At 48.5% G+C, this 23,253-nt stretch overlaps 1 protein-coding gene across 3 annotated transcripts in view; it reads right to left on the bottom strand.

Annotated features, from left to right (window-relative positions):
• Nucleotides 1-23,253, bottom strand: part of LOC117355139 (casein kinase II subunit alpha) — a 247,635-nt gene that overhangs the window by 68,156 nt on the left and 156,226 nt on the right. For all 3 annotated transcript variants that reach the window (XM_033933254.1, XM_033933252.1, XM_033933253.1), the window contains 2 exons: nucleotides 12,108-12,218; nucleotides 11,637-11,738 (listed from right to left, as the gene is read on the bottom strand). In XM_033933254.1, coding sequence (XP_033789145.1) covers nucleotides 11,637-11,738; nucleotides 12,108-12,218 — 213 coding nt within the window. The remainder of the gene's footprint in view (nucleotides 1-11,636; nucleotides 11,739-12,107; nucleotides 12,219-23,253) is intronic.

The following is a 23,253-nucleotide window of genomic DNA, read 5'->3' as shown; positions in this document are numbered from 1 at the left end:
GTCTGACATGGAGAAGCGAGGAAAAAATCCGGCAGAGAGCGGGCGAACTCCAGGGCATAACCGTCCCGCACCACCTCCAGGACCCACTGATCGGACGTGATCTCGGCCCATTTGGGGAAAAATTCGCGCAGCCGGGCCCCCACCGGAACCAAAGGGGGCTCCGGCAAGGCGTCATTGCGCAGGACGGGAAGCGGGGGAACCGGCGGAGGGATTCCCTGCCCCCCGACGGGCCCCCCGAAAGGGCTGCATGCGCTGGAAGAACCGACCCCGGGAAAATCCCGGAGACTGGAAAGAAGCAGCCCCACGCCCAGGGCGATACTTGCGAAAATCCCGCAAACGCCCCCGGGCCGCACCCCCCCGAGACGCCGGGCGGGCACGGTCCTCCGGCAGACGGGGAACTTTCGAGTCCGACAGAGTCTGAATCAACTTATCCAAATCCTCTCCAAACAAAAACGACCCCCGAAAGGGAAATTTAGTAAGCTTAGCTTTGGACGCAGCATCCGCCGCCCAAGCGCGCAGCCACAACACACGCCTTGCGGCCACGCCAAAAGCCATAGACTTAGCCGAGATCCGCACCAAGTCATATAGAGCATCTGAGAGGAAAGAGGCCGCCATCTCAATCTTCGCTACCTCCTGATCCACCAGAGACCAGTCGTCAGACTCTCGATCCAAGACCCGCTCCGCCCACCGAAACACGGCGCGAGCGACCAGTCCCCCACAAATAGCCGCCTGGACCCCAAAGGCAGAGACCTGAAAATTTTGCTTAAGGATGCTCTCCAATTTGCGCTCCTCAGGTTCCCGCAAGGCAGAACCGCCCTCAACAGGCACGGTATGCCGCTTGGAAATTGCCGAGACCACCGCATCCACGACCGGCGAAGCTAACGTAGCCCGATCCCCTTCAGGAATGGGATACAGGCGAGCCATGCTGCGCGCCAGCCGAAACGGCGTCTCCGGCGTTTTCCACTGCTCCAGAATAATATCCCGAATATCCTGATGCATAGGAAAAGAGCGGGAAACGGAACGGATCCCCCGCAACAGGGGGTCCCCCACACGCGGAGTCTCCGGCGGCGCGTCCTCAAAACGCAAGACCGAAGAAACCTGCTGAATAAGGTCAGGCAGCTCATCTTTCTGAAAAAGACGCACCACGGACGCCTCGTCACTGGAGAACGGGAAATCCGACAACCCGCCGCCAGCTTCCGTCCCCTCCAGAGAGTCCTGGAACTCCTCCGAAGGGTCCAGGTCCTCCTCCAGACCGACCCGTTCCTCCGACCACAAATTCTCGTCCCACGACACCCGCGGACGCTTGGACAAGGGAGGCGGCGGAGGGGACGTCACGCCAGACGAAAGAGGCAAAGCCGCAGGGAGCGCGGAGGAAAACCCACCCCCCGAAACCCCCTGGGCGCAACCGGGACCCCCAGCCGCCTGAAAATAGGCTCTGCATAAAGAAAAGAAAAAATCAGGAGAAAACCCCCCCGAGGGTCCCAAGGGACTCCCTGCCACAGCAGGGGACCCAGCAGAACCTTGCCCCTGCATAGTCAAAACAGGGGGAAGGTCACCTGAGGTGGAAGACAAAATGGAGGGGCCAGACAGAGAAGATGGCGGTTTTCCCGCCAAAAAAGCTCCCTCCATAGCCTGAAGCGGCTGAGAAACCTGAATAGTCTCAGCCGCTAAAGCAGGCAAGCCGGCATCAGCTGTCAAAAAATCAGCTGAGAGGGAATCCTCCAAAACCCGACCGTCGGCGGTTTGGGGATTCCCTCCGTGGGCGGACGGAGAAGACCGGGCTTCCCCACCGTTCCCTGCCGACTCGCGAGGCACCATCGGCGGGGAGCTCTGGGCGCCTGCAGCCGCTGCCGACGGAGCTCCTCCACCGCACCGGCCTGAACACCGCTTGCACAGGCCGGCCGCGAGTGCCTCGCGTCTGGAGCACAATGAGCACTTTTTCCCTTTAGAAGTGCTCATTGCTCCATACGCGACCTAGCTGCAAAAAAGTGCCGGTTAGTTGAAAAAATACAGTAAAATACAGTTTTCTTAAAGGGATACAACCCTCCAGACCAGCACTACCTCAGGATTTTTTTTTTTTTTTTTTTTTTACAGAACAGACTCCACAGGCTCTCAAAGCAATATGCCTTGCTTGATTTAGGGGGCAAGGGATACTGCTGAGGCTCCTCTAAAAAAATGTGGGGAGGTGGAGGAAGTGGGGGGAGGGACCCCGCTCGTGACCCGCCGGGTTTGACACCCCCGAGGTCGGACGAACCCCCAAACAGAGTCCGCCCAAGCTCCGTCCGGCTAAAAACAGGGACAATAAACCCCCTAAACAAATTCCAACAGCCCTACCAAGGGAGATGGGTACAGATCACTCAACACCTGCTGGAGACTGAAAGAAGACTGGGGGAAATAGAGAGGAGGGGCTAGGATATACTGTCCCAAAGTTTTGTTTTCAGTCTCCACCTGCTGGTCATGATTAGATATATACCCATTCGTAAAGTTAACCTCTACTGGTCTGGAGAGTGCTAAAGAAACAGGGAATTCTGTATGCAGGTCGAGATTATAAAGTCTTGATATACTGCTTCATTTGAAAAATTCTGAATCAACCATTCCTCATTTACTGGAATTGATTGATCGATTTGGTAAATTTTCTGGTTATAAAATAAATTGGAGTAAATCAGAGGTTCTTCCATTGAATGTACATTATGTAAAAAGCTTATTTGATTCATTCCCATTACTTTGGAAGGCAGAGGAATAAAATATTTGGGTATAATGATTCAAAAAAACATTAGAAGACACAATGACAGTAAATGAAAAATCCTTATTGTTGAAAGTAAGAGAGATGTGTGAGCATTGGAACCCATTACATCTTTCTTGCCTGTGGTTTGTTACCAAATGAGTATGTTACCAGTTTATTTTCAAAGGTCCTTTTATAAAAAACTCAATGGGATTCTTACGAAATTCCTTTGGCTTGGTAAAACTTCTAGAATCGCCTTACTATCTTTACAAAAATCACAATTGCCGTGGGGGGGAGAGGGGGAAATTTTCCAAATTTTTATAGATATCATCAAGCCTTTATTTTGCATCAGGGTATGTACTGGATCCTTTCTGAACTCATGGAGAATCTGCCAGGTTGGTTGGTATTGGAAAGTCAGCGGATGGCCCCACTTCGTTTGAATCATATTTTGAGTATCAAGATTCCGAGAATATATAAGGTTAATATAATTCTTCATTACACCTGGAATACATTAAAATTCATTGATGTCTTAACTCCTACTCCAGTACAACAATCTGTGTGTCAATCTCTATGGTTAAACTCCAAGATACAAATCGGCGAGTCTAAAATCCTCTAGAAACATTGGTTAAAGGCAGGCATACGTACTTTAGATGATGTAATTTCAAGTGGGAAAATGGTAAATTTATTACAATTGCAACAATCATTTGGCATATCAAAGTCTCAAGGATATAAATGGTTGCAGTTGAAACAGGCCATTCAGAAAGGGTTCCCTGATTGGCGCAACTTAAAAAATCAGTATAGCTTGCCGGGCCTAGGTTTCCAGAGAGATTTGCAAGGGCACCAGGCCGCCAAGTGGTACAAATTAATATCTGAATATTTGAATAAAAAAACCCAAAAACAAGCTTAAAAGATATTTGGAGCATTCAAACAAAGCAACATATTTCTGCTACACAATGGCCACGGATTTGAATTTGGAGGATGAGGTGTACAGCGTCAGCATCTATGAGACAAACTTGATTTTTTTGTTACATAGAATATTTGGGACCCCAGTTCGTTTACAAAAGCTGGATAGTTCAAAGTCTAATAGATGCTGGCACTGTCATCTTGATGTAGGGACACTGGATCACTTGTTATTCTACTGTCTACTCAACTTTTGGAAATCAATTTGGCGTAAAATCAACATGATATTGGAGGCTTCTATTCCACTGTCTTATGATATTGTTTTATTTGGGACTTTATTGCAACCTAAGAGTCCAATTGATGCAAAAAGAAAAAAACAACAAAAACAGACTTATCATCATGACGGGGGTGGCCATGCAGTTAATAACGAGAAATTGGAAGAACTGGGACAGACTGAACTTTTCTTTATGGTGGGAAACTCTTTTGTCAAAATTACAGATATGAAAGAATGAATGCTGAGCAATTGGGACATAATAAAAAGTTCAAAGAAAAATGGGGTCCATTAGCAGTATCTGTTAAAACTGTTTAAGTGAATAAACCTTTAATTCCTAGTTGATTTTTACACACATCCAGAGAGGGAAGGGGGGAGGAAATGTACTTTGTATTAATATTTATTTGGCTATAAGTGCTGTTTAATGTATTATTTGATTGTATATTTTTGCACTTTGTTTTGATCTGCAAATTAATAAAGATATATTTAAAAGTATTCTGACAGCTGGCCTGGTAGACTGCTGAGACCATGTTCTGATGTCTTTAGATTCAGACATAATCTATACTATCCAGTTTAAATCTCTGGGGTATCTCCCAAGAAAACCTGAGGGACTGCCAATGAAAGAAAGTAAGGTGATCTGGCAGGCTTAGACGAGCTCATACTTTTATTCCCTAAAATTATGAGCCTTAGAGAAACAGAAACATGATGGCAGATAAAGGCCAAATGGCCCATCCACAGGGTTCTTACTTTTCTCCATGGTTCTCAGAGGACTTGCATATCTTTAAAAGAACAGGAGGCACATAAAAATCAAGTTCACCAGCAGATAAAAGGAGAAATTAGGTTCTTACCTGCTAATTTTCTTTCTTTTAGACTGTAGACCAGTACAGTTAATCTTCACAGATGGGTTATATCTCACTGGGACCAGCAGGTGGAGACAGACCAAAACTTGTATATTAGCTGAGGCTCCCCCTACCAATCCAGTCTGCCAAATAACCAAGCAGAAGCTAGGAAAAACTAACCGAGAACAGTAAAAACACTCTGAACAGGAGTGTAAAAACAACAAACACATGGTAACAACTGATGGAATTAAAATCCTGCAGTGAAAATGTCCCCACAGCTCACCAGGTAAGTCAGCTGAGCCAAAGACGCTGTTCTTATTTCTCCTCGGCCCTAGAAAAATACTAGAACCCGCAGAAAAACAAAGTCTGCATGCGAGCAAAGCACGCCATCAACGCATAAAGACAGATAGGGTGGGGAACTGTACAGGTCTACAGGCTAAAAGAAAAAAAAATTAGCAGATAAGAACATAATTTCTCCTTCTGTGTTGCCTGATAGATCGGTACAGTTAATCTTCACAGATGGGACGTACCAAAGCAGTACCCATCATGGGTGGGACCCCCAAAGGGCCGACACCAGAACACGCTCACCGAATACCGCATCCCAATGCGCCTGAACATCCACATGGTAGTGTCTGACAAAGGAATGCAGGGAAGACCAAACTGCAGATTTACAAATATCCACTAGAGGCACTAGAGAAGACTCAGCCCAAGAAGCTGCTTGACCTCGAGTAGAATGAGCCTTGAGAAATAACGGAACAAGCTTTTTCTGAAGAAGTTATGCAGAAGTGATAGTCTCCTTGATCCAGTGCGCAATGGTAGCCTTGGAAGCACCATCCCCATGATTTCCTGATCTCCTGGGTCCTCTGCACATAAGAGCGAAGGACCCGACAGACATTCAACTTGCGCAAGTTTCTGCTCAGAAGATCTCTCCTGACTAACCAACACTAGGAGGACCACTGACTGATTGACATGAAAAGGAGAAACTACCTATGGCAGAAATGAAGGAACAGGCCGCAACACAACCCCCCCCCCTAGAGAACTCTAGAAAGGGAGACCTACAAGAGAAAGCCTTCAGCTCCAAAACATGCCTAGCAGAAGTAATAGCCACCAAGAAGACAGATTTAAGGGTAAGATCCTTCAACGAGCAGGCACTCAAAGGCTCAAAAGGTGGGTGCACCAACCCGGACAAGACCAGATTAAGATCCCAAGATGGAACAGACGGTCGCACAGGAGGCTTGAGCAATTTGGCCACCCGCAAAAAATGAACATCAGGAATGGCTGTCAGACGCTGCCCTCATAACAACCCACGAAAAGCTGACAAGGCCGCAAGCTGAACCCGGAGAGAAGACCAAGCCAGGCCCTGTCCAGGCCATCCTGCAAGAACTCTAAGATTGTAGGTAGGGAAGCAAAAAAGAGACCACTCCACACGCAGCACACCACTCCTCAGATATACACCAAACCTGCATATAAGCCTAAGAAGTGGAAATTCTTCAGGACCCCAAAAGAGTTGAGATCACTTTATCTGAATACCCCTTCTTACCTAGGTGTTCCCTTTCAAGAGCCAAGCCGTAAAACAAAAGGGATCTGGATCGAAAATTGGAATAGGGCTCCGAGTCAGAAGGTTGGTCGAGAGGAAGAGGATCCACCACCAGATGCCTCACCAGGTATGCGTACCACGGACATGGGCCAATCCGGGACCATCAGAATCACGAGGCCCGGATCTCGAACAATGCAGAGAACTCTGCCCACTAATGGCCACGGAGGGAACACATACAACAGACCCTTCCATTGGCCATGGTTGAACCAAAGCATCAAGCCCTTCGGCCTGACTGTCTCTGCGACGACTGAAGAAGCAGAGTGTTTTGGCGTTGACTCTCATGGCAATGAGGTCCATGAGGGGCTGCCTCCAAGTCTGCACAATTAACTGGAAAGCTGCGTGACTTAAGACACCACTCTCCGGGATCTAGCACATGATGACTCAGGAAGTCCGCCTGCTATGTGGGAGGCCGAGATGTCCCGAAGATGAGACTCTGCCCAGACCATAAGCAGAGCCGTCTCCTGTGCCACCAGTGTGCTCTTGGTGCCCCCCTGATGACTGACACAGGCCACCTCTGTGGCATTGTCCGAAAATGGTCTCCAGAACATTTATCGATCAGGATGCGTCCTCGGTGGACAAGGTGCCCTGAGCTGAGTGATCTAGACACTGAGCTCTTCAACCGAGGATGGCATCCTTGAGAAGCACCATCCACTGTGGCTGATCCAGACTCGTCCCTTGAACTAGATGGGAGGTCTAAAGCCACCAATGAAGACTGCAGCGAGCCAAGCCCCGAAGAGGGACATGGAAGTCCAGCCTGTGCCTCTGGGGCGACCATCTCCAAAGAGGACGCATATGGGCTCTGGGTTCGAGCCCACCTCACTACACCTAGGGAAGCCATCATTGACTCTAAGACTTGGAGGAAATCCTGCGCCCAAGGACACCGGGACGCTATAAGCAGGCAAATCTGAGATTGCAATTTGCTTACCCAGGCCTCTGGGAGGAAGACCTTCCCCAGGAAGAGGTCGAACAGGACCCCCAAGGTATTCCAGGCACTGGGAAGGTTCCAACCAATTCTTGGATAGGTTGACAACCTAGCCCAGCAACTGCAGAACTACACCACCCAAGCCGTGACCTAGGTGCTCTCCTGGAACGACTTTGCTCGAATCAACTAGTCGTCCAGGTAGGGATGCATTAGAATGCCCTCTTTGCGCAACGCCATTTCTACGACCACCATGACCTTGGTGAACATCTGCAGAGCCATGGCCAGAGCAAAGGGAAGCGCATAGAAATGAAAGTGCTGACCCAAGATTGCAAAGCAAAGGAAGCGCTGATGAGAGGCCCGGATTGGAACATGCAAGTAGGCCTCTGTCAGATCGAAAGTCAGATACTCTCCCGGCTGAACCACCAGAATGACAGACCGTGTCTCCATGCAAAAAGATGGGCTGAAAGGTCCCCTCTTTCTTTGGCACCACAAAGTAAATCTAGTACCTGCCAGTGCAACACTCCTTAGGGGGCTCTGGAACCACTGCTTTGAGATCCAGCAATCTTTGAAGGGTCTGGCGAAAGGCCTGCTTTTTCCACGCCACTTGAGAAGGAGAAGCAAGAAAATGATCTGGCAACTAACGGGCAAACTCCAGAGCATAACCGTCCCGAATCACCTCCAGAACTCACTGATCGGAGGTGATCTCTGCCCACTTTGGATAAAAATCACACAGCAAGGCACCCACCGGAACCAGAGTGGGCACCGGCAAGGAGTCATTGGGCAAGACGGGCTGTAGGAGCACCAGCAGGGGCAGTTCCAGCACCTTGGCAGGCCCCTCGAAAGGACTGCATGTGCTGGAAGTATCGGCCCCGGGAGGACCCAGAGGCCGGAAAGGAAGCGGAGCTGGCAGAAATCAAACATATGCCCTCGAGCAGTGCCATTCTGCTCCAGCGGCCTAGCTCTGTCTTCAGGCAAACGAGACACTTTAGAATCAGTTAAGGTCTGAACCAACTTGTCCAAATCCTCTCCAAACAAGAAAGACCCCCTAAAGGGGAATTTCGTCAGCTTAGCCTTGGATGTCGCATCCACTGACCATGCCCGAACACACAAGGTACAACGTGCAGCCATCCCAAGAGCTGCCCCTGCTGGTGCTCCTACAGCCCGTCTTGCCCAATGACTCCTTGCCGGTGCCCACTCTGGTTCCGGTGGGTGCCTGGCTGCGTGATTTTTATCCAAAGTGGGCAGAGATCACATCCGATCAGTGAGTTCTGGAGGTGATTCGGGACGGTTATGCTCTGGAGTTTGCCCGTTAGTTGCCAGATCATTTTCTCGCTTCTCCTTCTCAAGTGGCGTGGAAAAAGCAGGCCTTTCGCCAGACCCTTCAAAGATTGCTGGATCTCAAAGCAGTGGTTCCAGAGCCCCCTAAGGAGTGTTGCACTGGCAGGTACTAGATTTACTTTGTGGTGCCAAAGAAAGAGGGGACCTTTCAGCCCATCTTTTTGCATGGAGACACGGTCTGTCATTCTGGTGGTTCAGCCAGGAGAGTATCTGACTTCTTTCAATCTGACAGAGGCCTACTTGCATGTTCCAATCCGGGCCTCTCATCAGCGCTTCCTTTGCTTTGCAATCTTGGGTCAGCATTTTCATTTCTATGCGCTTCCCTTTGCTCTGGCCATGGCTCTGCAGATGTTCACCAAGGTCATGGTGGTCGTAGAAATGGCGTTGCGCAAAGAGGGCATTCTAGTGCATCCCTACCTGGACGACTAGTTGATTCGAGCAAAGTCGTTCCAGGAGAGCACCTAGGTCACGGCTTGGGTGGTGTAGTTCTGCAGTTGCTGGGCTAGGTTGTCAACCTATCCAAGAATTGGTTGGACCTTCCCAGTGCCTGGAATACCTTGGGGGTCCTGTTCGACCTCTTCCTGGGGAAGGTCTTCCTCCCAGAGGCCTGGGTAAGCAAATTGCAATCTCAGATTTGCCTGCTTATATCGTCCCGGTGTCCTTGGGCGCAGGATTTCCTCCAAGTCTTAGAGTCAATGATGGCTTCCCTAGGTGTAGTGAGGTGGGCTCGAACCCAGAGCCCATATGCGTCCTCTTTGGAGATGGTCGCCCCAGAGGCACAGGCTGGACTTCCATGTCCCTCTTCGGGGCTTGGCTCGCTGCAGTCTTCATTGGTGGCTTTAGACCTCCCATCTAGTTCAAGGGACGAGTCTGGATCAGCCACAGTGGATGGTGCTTCTCAAGGATGCCATCCTCGGTTGAAGAGCTCAGTGTCTAGATCACTCAGCTCAGGGCACCTTATCCACCGAGGACGCATCCTGATCGATAAATGTTCTGGAGACCATTTTCGGACAATGCCACAGAGGTGGCCTGTGTCAGTCATCAGGGGGGCACCAAGAGCACACTGGCAGTAACATCAAAACTCTGTTTAAGGAGGGACTCCAACTTATGCTCCTCAGGGTCCCTCAATGCAGAGTTGCCCTCAACAGGCACAGTATGCCACTTCGCGAGGGCTGAGATCACCGTGTCCACCACAGGCGACTTTGTCCCGATCTCCCTCTGCAATGGGATACAAGCGGGCCATGGAACACGCAAAGCGAAAAGGGGCCTCCGGCACTTACCACTGTGCAAGCACAATATCCCGAATATACTGATGCATAGGAAAAGAGCAGGAAGCCGAGTGGATCCCCTGAAGCAAGGGATCTACCACACACAGTGGAGCTTGGTCACCGTGACCTCGAAACATACCACTGAGGAGACCTGAAGAATAAGCTCGTCCCACTGAAAAATGCGCACCACGGACAAGTCCTTGGCCAGCCGACGAAAGCGCAAAACTGCCAACGGAATCCGTTCCTCCCACGAGGTTCCTGGTGGTCACCCCAAATGTACAGGTTCTCCTACTGCTCCTACTGATAAGTCATCGTCCCAAGAGACCCGCGGCTGCTTGGACGAGAGAGGAATAGAGGGGGACAAAACTGGTGCGGATTTGGGCTGAACCATAGAGGACATCGAGGGCAACCCCTGCGGAAGCAGGACCTCCAGCTGCATTCAGATAAGCCTTACAAAGGGCTAAAACAAAATCTGGGGAAAAAACCCCTGGCGGCCCCATGGGACTCCCTGCCACAGAAGGGAACCCAGCAGAAACCTGTCCCTGTCTTTCAAAGTCCAGGTCACCTGAGGCTAAAGAAAAAATGAAGATGCTTCCTGCCAAAATCAGAGCTGAAACTGCCAAAAACAGAGCTCGGGGGGCCTCCAGCATCTGAGAGGCCTGAATCGCCCTAGCTGCTAAAGCAGGTAAGCCGGCAGCAACGGTAAGTGAGTCCCCAGCAACTTTGGTGGTAAGAGAAATCTTTTTGCCCTGATCATCGGTGGCTGGAGAACCTCCTGCGTGGATGGCGGGGGGGAAGACCGGTTTCCCCGCTGTCAGCTGCCGACTCATGGAGCACTTGTGCAGGGTATCCCTGGCCACCGGCACCCAATGCCACCCTCTGCTCTGGCCTGCACAGTGCTTGAACAGGCCGGCTGCGAGTGCCTCGCATATGGAGCACTTTTTCCCCTGCAAAGTGTTCATTGCGCAATATACGACCTAGCTAGGAGAAAGTGCCAGTTAGCAGTAAAATACTGCAAATTTAAAAGGAAACAAACCTTTAGACCGGCACAACCTCAGGATTTGGTTTTTTTTTGTTGTTTGTTGTTTTTTTTTTCAGAACAGATTCTACTGGCTTTCTAAGCCAGAGGCCTGACCAGTATCAGTGGCCAGGCTGCTAGCTGAGACACCTCTACAAAAATTTGGGGAGGTGGATGAAGGGGGGAGGGACCCAACTCGAGACCCATCGGGCTTGACACCCCCCGAGGTTGGACGGACCCTCAAATAGGACCCATCCAAGCTCCATCCAGCACCATAAAGGGGACCAAGGAGCCTACACAAATTCCAACAGCTCTTACAAGGGGAGCCAAAATTTTTTTCTAGCTTACCACCTGATGGAGACTGAGCAAGACTGATTTAGGAGGGGGAGCCTCAGCTAATATACTATAACCAAAGTTTTGGTCTCAGTCTCTACCTGCTGGTGAGACTGGACTCATTTGGAGCACTGGCCTTGACCTAGGGGCTGCCGCATGAGCGGACTGCTGGGCAGGATGGACCACTGGTCTGATGTACCCATCAGTTAAGAACTATACTGGTCTAGAGAGCGACAAAGAAGTATTGGTTAACAATAAAAATCAGGTACAGTCAACTGAAGGCTTCCCTTCAGATCAGCACTACCTCAGGATTTTTTTTTTCTCTCTCTCTTGTCAAAACAGACTCCACTGGTTCTCTAAGCCATATAGAAACATAGAAAAAGAAGGGGAGGGAAAATACAGAAGGGAGCATTTCTAGCAGATCTCACCTGGTCATAGTTATCATGCCCATGGAAGAATGGTTCCTTTCTGAAGATCATACTGGCAAGCATGCAGCCTAAACTCCACATGTCTAAACTGTAGTCATACATCTGCAAAGAAAGGGTTCCAAACACTAATTTGAGATAGATCTTACACCAACGCAAGGGTCATACTGCACATGATGCAGATCTTACTTGTGTGTGGGGGGAGGCGGGGTGGGGGGAGGCGGGGGGGGGCTCATAGCTTGTCAGGCAGATCTTACATCACAGCAAGTTGGGAAGGGTGTCACATGCCAATGAAGCAGATCTTATACAAAAAGTCCCACTGTCTCTGACGTAGATCTTACTCTAATGCAAAAGATTCCATGTGAAAAATTTAACACCAGTTGGGACGGAGAGGTGGAGGAGTGAGCTATTTTCTTAATCAGATCTAGTGTAGGTGGTTAATACTGGGGTCCTCTGAATACAGAGGTTTCTTACCTGGTAATCTACTAATAGTTCAGGTCCTTTGAAGTATCTAGATGCCACTCTGACATTGTACTCCTGCCCCTGATGGTAGAACTCTGCCAGGCCCCAATCTATGAGACGAAGCTGAAGAAAGAAAAAAAATTAAATATCTGAGAAGATCAGCATTTTTGATACTTTCCTAAACTTCTACACGACACACCAACACAATCTGATTTTCAAGTTTATTAAAAATTTGTTGTACACGCAATGTCAAGTATTTCAATACGTATGACAATATTAAAAGTAGGAGACAAACTACAAGACAATTTGTTACAAAAAAAAAAAAATATATATATATCCATAATAATAAAAGGCTAAGCGCGCATGCGCTGTCGAAAATCCGTGAGTCCTGGTGGTGTGAGCTGTGCTTCTGTGCCAGTGCTCACGGTGCCTGCGCTAGCACGTGTGCCAGCGACTCCTCCCTCCCACTGCCGGACCTCTTCAAAGCGGCCTGCTGAGGTTCGCCAGCCACTGTAGCAAACCTTGCAGGCCGCTCTAGCAAATCCAGGGAGGCGAAGGCGGGACGGAGGCTGCAATCGGCAGCTGCTACTCCTCCAGCCGCCTAGCTCCTCTCCGCCAGCCCCAGCTGGCAGCCCCCTCTGCCCAGTCCTCTCTGCTCCGGTGGCCCGCGCAGGAGAAGGAGCGGATGAAGCAGGGAGACTGTGCAAAGGGAAACAAGGGGGTTGACGGGACGGGAAGGGGAAAGGGAGGGGGAGGAAGCCGAGTAATCTCTAGCAACCGTTAATGTAACGGGCTTAAAGACTGGTATATATTAGGATTTCGTGCACTTAGGATTTCGTGTTGCCTGCCGCTGTGGTGTGTGATCCGTGGCAGCCAACCCAGCGGCAGGGAACATTCTGGCCACTCCCCTCCTCCCGCCCTCACTCACCCTGGAAGCCAGGCAAGCTCTCTCCCTGCCCACGTCCTCGGCAGGGAACACACCTCGGCCCTCACTCGCCGCTGCCGCTGCTGATCCTCCTGTAAAGAGCAGGATGCGATGGTGGCCGGCTTTAGCGAACCTCGCAGGCCGCTCTCCAACCTCGGTAGCACGTTCCCTCTGACGCACGGGATCGCATCAGAGGGAACGTGCTACCAAGTTGGAGAGCGGCCTGCAAGGTTCGTTAAAGCCGGCCACCATCGCAGGCTGCTCTTTACAGGAGGATCAGCCACCACGGGGATCGTCAGAGGAGCCGCCGGTACTTTGAAACTTAAAAAAAAAAAACTTCAGCCGCAGCAGGCCAGCCCGTGGGAAGGGAAGGGGGAGGGGCCGAACGGAGCAGGACAGCTCACAGTAAGAGAAGGGAATGGGGGTGGGGGAAAATGCTGCTACTGCTTCAGCAGAGACCTGAAGGGGAAGGGAAATATCATTGCTGCTTCTGCAAAGGAAAGTGGGGGGGGGAGAGAAGGGAATGGGGGGGGTGGGGGAAAATGCTGCTACTACTTCACAGGGATCTGGAGGGGAAGGGAAATATCACTGCTGCTTCTGCAAAGGAAAGTGGGGGGGGAGGAGAGAAGGGAATGGGGGGTGGGGAAAAATGCTGCTACTACTTCACAGGGACCTGGAGGGGAAGGGAAATACCGCTGCTGCTTCTGCAAAGGAAAGTGGGGGGGGGGGAGAGAGACAGAAAGAAATACAGACAGACAAAGGAGGCCAGGGAGAGAGACAGACAGAAATAAAGACAGACAGGGGACCAGAGAGACAGACAGAAAGAAAGAAAGACAGACAGACAAAGGATGCCAGGGAGAGAGAGATAAAAATAGCAGGAGGGAGAGAAAGAAAGGAAGAAAGAGACAGGAGCAGGGAGAGAGACATAAATAAAGACAGACAGACAGGCATATATTCTAGCACCCGTTAATGTAACGGGCTTAAACACTAGTATATATATATATATATATATATATATATATATATATATATATATATATATATACACACATATACAATTAATTACCGGTACAAAAGGAGAGGGGGATGAACTACAATCATTAAAGAAAATGAAGACACATTTAAGGAAAACACAATCAATATGCTTAGGAGAGCTGCATACAAGAGAGCCAAAGCATGCAAATTTATCATATGCTTATTCATTGTGGACATTGTGAAAACCTGACAAGCTGTTGCTCTAGAGCAGGGCTGCCCAAGTCCGGTCCTCGAGATCTACTGGCAGGCCACATTTTCTGGATATCCACAATGGACATGCATGAGAGGTTTGCATACCAAGAAGGCAGTGCAGGCAAATCTCTCTCCTCTCTCATGCATATTCATTGTGGATATCCAGAAAACCTGGCCTATCAGTAGATATCGAGGACCAGACTTGGGCAGCCCTGCTCTAGAGTCTGACTCCTTCCTCCACCACACACACAATTTGGTTAACTGATATTGAGATCACACTGTCTCTGGGATGGCAAAAAGGAATGGTACACGATGAGGAATGAGAAGCTGATGTATACTGAACAGATTATAAGATGATACTGTCTGCTGACCTCAAGGCACTGGATAGAGCCAGAGGGATGCTTGAAGAAAAGGTTATGCCTAATAGCATTATTGAAATGATAAATAGTAATCGTCGTCCTGAGAAAGCCAATTAGTTTAGTTTAGCTTTCTCTCCTTTACTGAATTACCTGTAAATCGTGCCGAGCTCTATCTTTATAGAGATGATACGGTATACAAACTTAAAGGTTTAGCTTAGTTTAGTTTAGTTTAAAATGGTGTGGGGGTCTGCATCAGAAGTCATACAAGGCCAGCCGAAGGGAGACTGTAGGAGCTGTGCCTAGTCCTGAGCACATGGCAGAACAGTGAGCGGAGCAAGGAGCAGAGAATGTGCTAGCAGAAAGGAGCGGAGAGAGGAGCAGAGAAGGCGGTGCTAGCAGGGGAAGAGGGGCAAGCTAACTCCGCCCAACCCCGACGTCACCAGCCAAACTCTCCCCATAAAAGGGGACGAGCCAATGGCGAGAGCGCCTTTGCGAAGGGCCTCAAGGAAAGGCTCCGGATAACCGCCAAGGTAAGGTTTAACACATAACAAGGCGGAGTACAACCACCAGGCACATACAACTAGCTATTTAACCTTTAGACTATCTTTTTAAACTTTCTATCCAACTTTCAAATCAGGCAGACCTTTCTATCTAGCCAACAAGCAGGCAGATCTCTCTAACTAAGCAACAGCCAGACCTTACCAGTCACTCTATCCTTCAAAAACTTTCAAACTATTTAACAGGCAGCCCTTTCTAGCCAACTAACAAACAGGCAGACTAAACTAACAATTAACTAACTACCTACCTCTATCCTTCCAACTTTCAAACTTTGACGGGCAGACTTTCATACTATCTAACAGGCAGACTTTTCTAGCTCACTAACGATCAGGAAGACATAACTAACTAACAAACATCTAAACTAACAAAAAAAAAATAATAATAATAATTTGAAAATGGCAGGAAGAACAAGAAGCAACAGGGCTACAATCAAGACCAGCAGCACAGTCACCGAAGGGATCTAGGGGATGGCCACGGTCCACGTACAGACGGAAGGAGAGCCAGGATGGAGGACAGAGGTCTCTGTACAGATGACTACAGTCTCCACACAGACAGAAGAGATGGATCAGCTAGACGGAGACATCTTGCAGGAGCTGAGGAGCCTGAGAGAGGAGGTAAAGCGCTTGAGAAGCATTTGAGAGGACGAGGCCTTCATCGACGGAGTCATCCAGGAGTTGTCCCAGGTCACCGAGCAGGAGCCAGACAAGACCATCCTCAGGACGCCCAAACTGTCTGAACCTGCAACCATGAAACCAACGATTGGGGTACAAGAAGAGGCTGGAGACGCTGACTCCTGGCAGCTGGTAACTTCCTCCACCGGCAAACGTAGAAGACCTTCCTCTTCCTCTTCTTCTGTCTCTTTCTCTCGTTCACAGGGCAGTTTAACATTGACTCCACTAATCACCTTGAGGAACAGATTCCAGCTGTTACAGGAGGAACATGCCAATGAGGTACAGGAAATTGTCCACCAGACGATTCCAGTTCCGGAGACAACAGATCAGCTCCCCCCAAAGAAGCGCAGAGTGGTAGTCATTGGGGATTCCCTGCTGAGGGGCACCGAGGGACCAATTTGCAGAGATATGCAATCAAGAGAGGTTTGCTGTCTGCCAGGAGCCAGGATCCGAGATGTAACCGCCTGCCTAGACAGACTTATCAAGCCCCATGACCACTTCCCCATGCTTCTCATCCACATTGGAACGAACGACACTGCCAGGAACACCACGGAGAACATATCTGTAGACTTTGGAGCCCTGGATGAGAAGCTGAGGAGGATGGAAGCGCAGGTAGTCTTCTCCTCGATCCTCCCAGTGAGAGGCAAGGGGAGAGCCAGGGAGGATCGTATCCAGAGGACAAACGAATGGCTGCACGGATGGTGCAGGAAGATGAACTTTGGATTCCTGAACCATGGAGAGGACTGCAAGGACTACAGGGACCTGACGGACTTCACCTGACCAGAAGGGGAAAGAACGTCTTTGGACACTGACTAGTCCGCCTACTTCGTAGGGCTTTAAACTAGGTAAGTTGGGGGAGGGTACCCACTCATGTGCTGGCGCAAGTAACCAACTTGGCGAGGTAAGTTGCCAATCCATTTCTGAGTCCGAGGTAAGTACACACTGCATTTCCGAGTCAGAGGTAAGTACACACATTGCAAACAGTATTATAGGAGTCCAATTAGCTCAAGCAAGAATATCTACACAGGGACATAATAAACATAAGGTATGGAGGGCTATGTAGTTAATGCCCACAGTTTGGGCAATAAGATTTTGGAATTAGAGATGGAAATGAGGAACGCCGACCTAGATGTGGTGGCGATATCCAAAACTTGGTTCACAGATTCCCATGGGTGGGATATGGTTATATCAGGATACAACTTACTTCAGCGGGACAGAGAGGGCAAAATGGGAGGAGGGGTAGCACTATACACTAAAGAGGACATCAAAGTTACCAAAATCACAGATGTCAAGTACACCGGGGAATCCCTCTGGGTGAATTTGGCTAGGGGGAAGGACAAATGCCTGTATCTTAGTGTAGTATACAGACCTCCAAGACAACAGGAGGACATGGATATAGAAATAGTCGAAGACATTGAGAATATCACTTTGCGTCGAGACACAGTATTGTTAGGAGACTTTAATATACCTGATGTGGATTGGAACAATCTTTCCGCTACGACCAGCGGCAGCAGGAAGCTATTAACCTCTATAAAGGGAGCGAGACTCAGACAAATGGTATTAGAGCCCACTAGGGATCGGGCGATACTAGACCTAATACTCACCAACAGAGAAAGTGTCACAGAGGTCTCGGTAGGCGATACGTTGGCCTCCAGTGACCACAACATGATATGGTTCAACCTCAGGAAAGGTTTCACTAAGTCAAGCACATCAACCAAGGTCCTCAACTTTAAGGGCACAAACTTTGAAAGCATGGAAGATTTCATCCATCGGGCACTGCAAAACCATGCCGAAACAGATAATGTAGAGGTAATGTGGTCAACTCTGAAATCAACCTTACACGAAGCAACCAACCGCTACGTCAAATCAGTAAGTAAACGGCGAAGAAACAATAGACCGCAGTGGTTCTCTGCGGAGATCTCAGACCTCATAAAAAAGAAGAAAAGAGCGTTCATCATCTACAAACAATCAGGGAAGCGAGAATCCAAGGAAGACTATCTGGCCAAGTCAAAAGCGGTCAAAACGGCAGTCAGGGAGGCCAAACTCCGAATGGAGGAGAACCTTGCGAAGAACATCAAGAAGGGTGATAAATCCTTCTTCCAGTATATTAGTGACAGAAAAAGAAACAGAGATGGGATAGTACGCCTTAGGAAATGGAAACTATGTAGAATCGGACTTCGACAAAGCCAAACTTTTAAATGAATACTTCTGCTTGGTCTTCACTTGCGAGGCGCCGGGATCCGGCCCTCAGCTGCCGACGAGAGAAAACTCGGAAGACCCGTTTTGAAATTTCGCGTTTACGCCCAGCAGTGTCTACGAGGAGCTATCAAGACTCAAGGTGAACAAAGCTATGGGACTGGACAAACTACACCCCAGGGTGCTCAGGGAGTTGAGTGACGTCCTGGCGGAACCGTTATCCGCGCTCTTCAATCTTTCCCCAAGTACAGGATTGGAAAATGGCTAATGTCATTCCACTCCACAAAAAGGGATGCAGGACAGAGGCTGAGAATTATAGATCGGTGAGTCTCACATCGATAGTGAGTAAACTTATGGAAACACTAATCAAACGCCAATTGGATACGATCCTGAACGAGGAGGATCTACGAGATCCCCATCAACATGGTTTTACGAAGGGAAGGTCCTGCCAATCAAATCTGATCTACTTCTTTGACTGGGTAACAAGAAAGCTGGATATAGGGGAGTCCCTGGACGTCGTGTACTTGGACTTCAGCAAAGCGTTTGATAGCGTCCCACACCGCAGGTTACTGAGCAAGATGGGTTCAATGGGACTGGGTGAAACATTAACTGCATGGGTTAGGGACTGGCTTAGAGGTAGACTTCAGAGGGTAGTGGTAAACGGCACCCTTTCCGGTACGACGGAGGTGATCAGCGGAGTGCCGCATGGCGTGGTCTTGGGCCTGATCCTATTTAGCATCTTTGTAAGAAACTTTGGCTGAGGGGCTTCGAGGTAAAATTACATTATTCGCCGATGACGCCAAACTATGCAACATGGTAGGCAACCGCACAACAGATGAAAGCACAGTGCCCGACAAAAGTTCAATGCCCGACAGTATGACGCAGGACCTACTCCTGCTGGAGCATTGGTCAAAGACTTGGCAACTAAGTTTCAATGCCAAAAAATGCAAGGTCATGCACCTTGGCGGCAAAAATCCATGCAGGACTTACACCCTAAATGGTGAGATCCTAGCAAGGACTGTAGCAGAACGTAACTTGGGGGTGATCATTAGCGAAGACATGAAGACTGCCAATCAAGTGGAGAAAGCTTCATCCAGGGCTAGATAAATCATGGGCTGTATCCATAGAAGTTTCGTCTGCCGTAAGCCCGAGGTCATAATGCCGTTGTACAGATCCATGGTGAGATCCCATCTGGAATACTATGTACAATTCTGGAGGCCACATTATCAAAAAGATGTGCGGAGAGTTGAGTCAGTTCAGCGAATGGCCACCAGGATGGCCTCAGGACTCAAGTATGAGGAACGACTGGGTAAGTTGCAGCTGCACTCACTCAAGGAACGCAGAGAGAGGGGAGACATGATCGAGATGTTCAAATATGTCACAGGCCGTATCGAGGTGGAAGAGGATCTCTTTTTCCTTAAAGGACCCAAGGCAACAAGAGGGCATCCGTTGAAAATCAGGGGTGGGAAATTTCATGGCGACACCAGAAAATATTTCTTCACCGAAAGGGTGGTTGATCGCTGGAATAATCTTCCACAACAGGTAATTGAGACAAGCAGCATGCCAGATTTTAAGAAAAGATGGGATTGGCATGTGGGATCTCTTCATGGAGGTAGTTAGGGGGTGGGCCATTAGTGTGGGCAGACTAGATGGGCCGTGGCCCTTTTCTGCCGTCATGTTCTATGTTTCTATGTACATTTTGAAAGAGATGGCATGTTTTGATCCTAAAAAATATTAACAACTCTCAAAAATCAAACCTTTTGCAATGGAAAGGAAGTTCTGGAATTCTGGAGTCATAATACAGAGCTACATCAGGACAGCTTGAGGAATAACATCAGAAAATATTTTTCATGGAAAGAATAGCCGATGCCTGCCAGAGGGAATGGTAGATACAAAAGCAGAAGCCAAAAAGCATACGAAAAACCCTAGAAGCAAGAAAATGAAAACAAAGCACTGGGCTAACATGTACAGTGTGGCAATTACAACCTTAAAAGAGGAATGTACTACTCTGAAAGGTCAGATGATGGGAATTTTCATCAACCCAAAGCAGACGTATCAGTGCTGGAAGACCGGGATAGTTTGCATACAAATGAAAGGACAGACATGCATTCAAAAGGCACCCATTGTCTATGACATGTCTACAAATCCATGTAAACACATTTTTTAATTTGGGCTTTAAGCCATCTATTTTTATCTACCCTACTTGGCAGCCCTCTCCCTTACATATTCCAGCACACATGGTTAATTGCACGCAATGCTGTAATTATTTACAGTTCTTGATCCCTCAATTGTGCACCTGTGCTTGCAGGCTCCATGCCCTGAATCTATTTTAGTTCTCTCTCTAACTCTTCAGTCTGACCTTTATCACTTATTACAGTCTCATTTCTCACTGATAAGGTGTTTTTCTCTCTAGGATACACTTTCACTTTTCTTTATAACATCCGTTTGTTGAGTTTGCTTCATGTGGCGTGGTACCGTGGAAGAAGCAGACTGAGAACTAGGGAAGCCAGCGCTCAAATCTTGATGTTCCTTATTATTCTGGATAAGTCACTTAACTTAGGGCCTCACCTTTACCCTTCTAACTACCAGGAACTTCCCAAGTGCTCAAACCCAAAGCATCAACAATGAATCTCACAAGCAACTGCTCCAACTTCCAACTCAATCATTCACCAAGAATACAGCAGAGATCAGCAGCTCAGGATTCCCAAACCTAAGGAACTTCTGCAAGTTATAAGCTGCACCAGTAACCACATCACCAGCACCTCTCCAACCCAGAGCAACTTTCTAAGGATACAGTTGTTACTGTATATATTCAAATATAAACCGAGATTTTGGGGATAAAAAAATGGGCCAAGAATGGAGTTCTAGCTTAGAGCCATCCACAGTTTCAATCAATCCTTATTCTCAGGACTCAAATCCTATTCCCTTATTTTTCCTTCTTTTTATTTTCTTCACTTCTTTTTCTTCATTTGTCTCCTCCCCCCTCCCGATGTGTTACCCATAGATGTCTCTTCCTTTTCTTCAATGATTGTAGTTCATCCCCCTTTCCTTTTGTATAGGTATAAGTTTGTATGAAGATATATATATATATATATATTTATTTTTTTTTTGTAATATATTGTCTTATCATTTGTCCCCTTTTTAATTTGTAATACGCATTGAAATGTTTGATATTGCGTGTACATCAAATTTTAATAAAACTTGAAACTTCTCGGTTTATATTCAAGCCTCCTTTGGATGATGGTGTGTTTTTTTTTCTCCTCTCCTTACCCAATTGACCAACAATGCTATTTTCCACCCCTCCAGATGCCCGGCACTACTATCATCCACCCTCTTACCATGACCGGCACTGCTCTCTCTCCCCCACCTCCTATTCCCACTTAAGACCATTGCTATCTCCTCCTCCAACGACTGGCACTCCTATTGCCCTCCCGCCTCATTGACCAGCACTCCTATCCTACACTACCCGCTCCCCCCTGTCCCAGACTCACATCGCACTTATAGTCCTGATGCTCTGAAAGCCAACATTGATACACTGTGCTGGGCTGAAGGGCCTTGAGAGTCTGCGCATGCTCAAGGCCTGCTGGTTCCCGCCCTCTCTGGGATTCTCGAAGAGAGTCCAGCAAGACTTGAGCATGCCCAGATGCTCAAGACCCTTCACCAGCCCAGCTCGGAGCATCAGGACTGTAAATGCAATGCTGGTCTGGGGCAGGGAGGAGTGGGTAGTGGAGAATAGGAATACCTAAGAGGGTGGTCTCCTCTGTACTTTTGCCGTGGTCCAACCCCCCTCTGAAGCAACTTCCTGTTTCCACCTGGGTGGACCGCAGAAAAGGAACACAGAAACAGAGGCAGATAAAGCCAAATGGCCCATCCGCAGTAACAGTGCAGGGGAGGCTGCAGGCAGCAAGAGGAAGGAGATGGTGATGCACGGATAGCGGGATGGGGAAGAGATGGTGGCACACAGATGGCGAGACAGGGAACAGATGAGGCACATGGAGAGTGGAGCTGGAAAGATAGATCTGAGATGGCAGGCAGATAAATAGAAGAAAACTAAATATGGAAATCAGTGCCAAAGAAAGATGTAGTGCAAAAAGTGAAGGAGAGGAAAGAAACAGCAAATGCATAAGGAGGCCTTGGAAACAGAGTTAAGAGCACAGATGGAACAAGATGACCAAAAAGCAATGTTACTTACCGTAACAGTTGTTATCCAGGGACAGCAGGCAGCTATTCTTACTAATGGGTAACATGATCCAACAGAGCCCCGATGTGGACGCCTCACAAGCAGTCTTGCTTGAAGAAAACTCGAAGTTTTGAGTCGCCCGCACTGCGCATGCGCGAGTGCCTTCCTGCCCAGACCAGGGCGCGTCTCCTCAGTTCAGATAGCTAGCAGAGAAGCCAACCCAGGGGAGGTGGGTGGGACGTGAGAATAGCTGCCTGCTGTCCCTGGATAACAACTGTTACGGTAAGTAACATTGCTTTATCCCAGGACAAGCAGGCAGGTATTCTCACTAATGGGTGACCTCCAAGCTAACCATAGTGGGATGGTGGGAGAGTTGGCAGCTTAGGAGAATAAATTTTGTAGTACTGTTTGGCCAAACTGTCCATCCCGTCTGGAGAAAGTATCCAGGCAATAGTGGGAGGTGAAAGTATGAACCAAGGACCAAGTGGCAGCTTTACAAATCTCCTCAATCGGTGTCGATCTGAGGAAAGCTACAGAAGCTGCCATAGCTCTGACCTTATGGGCTGTGATTTTCTTGTCAAGGGCCAATCCAGCCTGGGCATAGCAGAATGAGATGCAAGCCGCCATCCAGTTGGAGATGGTGCGCTTTAAAACAGGGCGTACCAACTTGATCGGATCAAAGGAGATGAAAAGTTGGGGAGCAGTTCTGTGAGGTTTGGTGCGTTCTAGGTAGAAAGCCAAGGCACGCTTACAGTCCAGAGTAAGAAGAGCAGATTCTCCAGAGTGAGAATGTGGCTTCGGAAAGAACACTGGCAGAACGATGAATTGGTTAAGATGAAATTCCAAGACAACTTTCGGGAGAAATTTTGGATGGGTGTGGAGAACCACCTTGTCATGATGGAAGACTGTAAAAGGTTGGTCCGCGACCAAGGCTTGGAGCTCACTGACTCATCGAGTGGAAGTGAGGCCAATGAGAAACACCACTTTCCAAGTGAGATACTTCAGGTGAACCTTGTGAAGAGGTTCAAATGGAGGTTTCATA

This window comes from Geotrypetes seraphini, chromosome 2, assembly GCF_902459505.1.
Source record: "Geotrypetes seraphini chromosome 2, aGeoSer1.1, whole genome shotgun sequence".
In the NCBI taxonomy this organism is placed as follows: Eukaryota; Metazoa; Chordata; class Amphibia; order Gymnophiona; family Dermophiidae; genus Geotrypetes; species Geotrypetes seraphini.
This window is presented reverse-complemented; position numbering and strand designations above follow the sequence as displayed.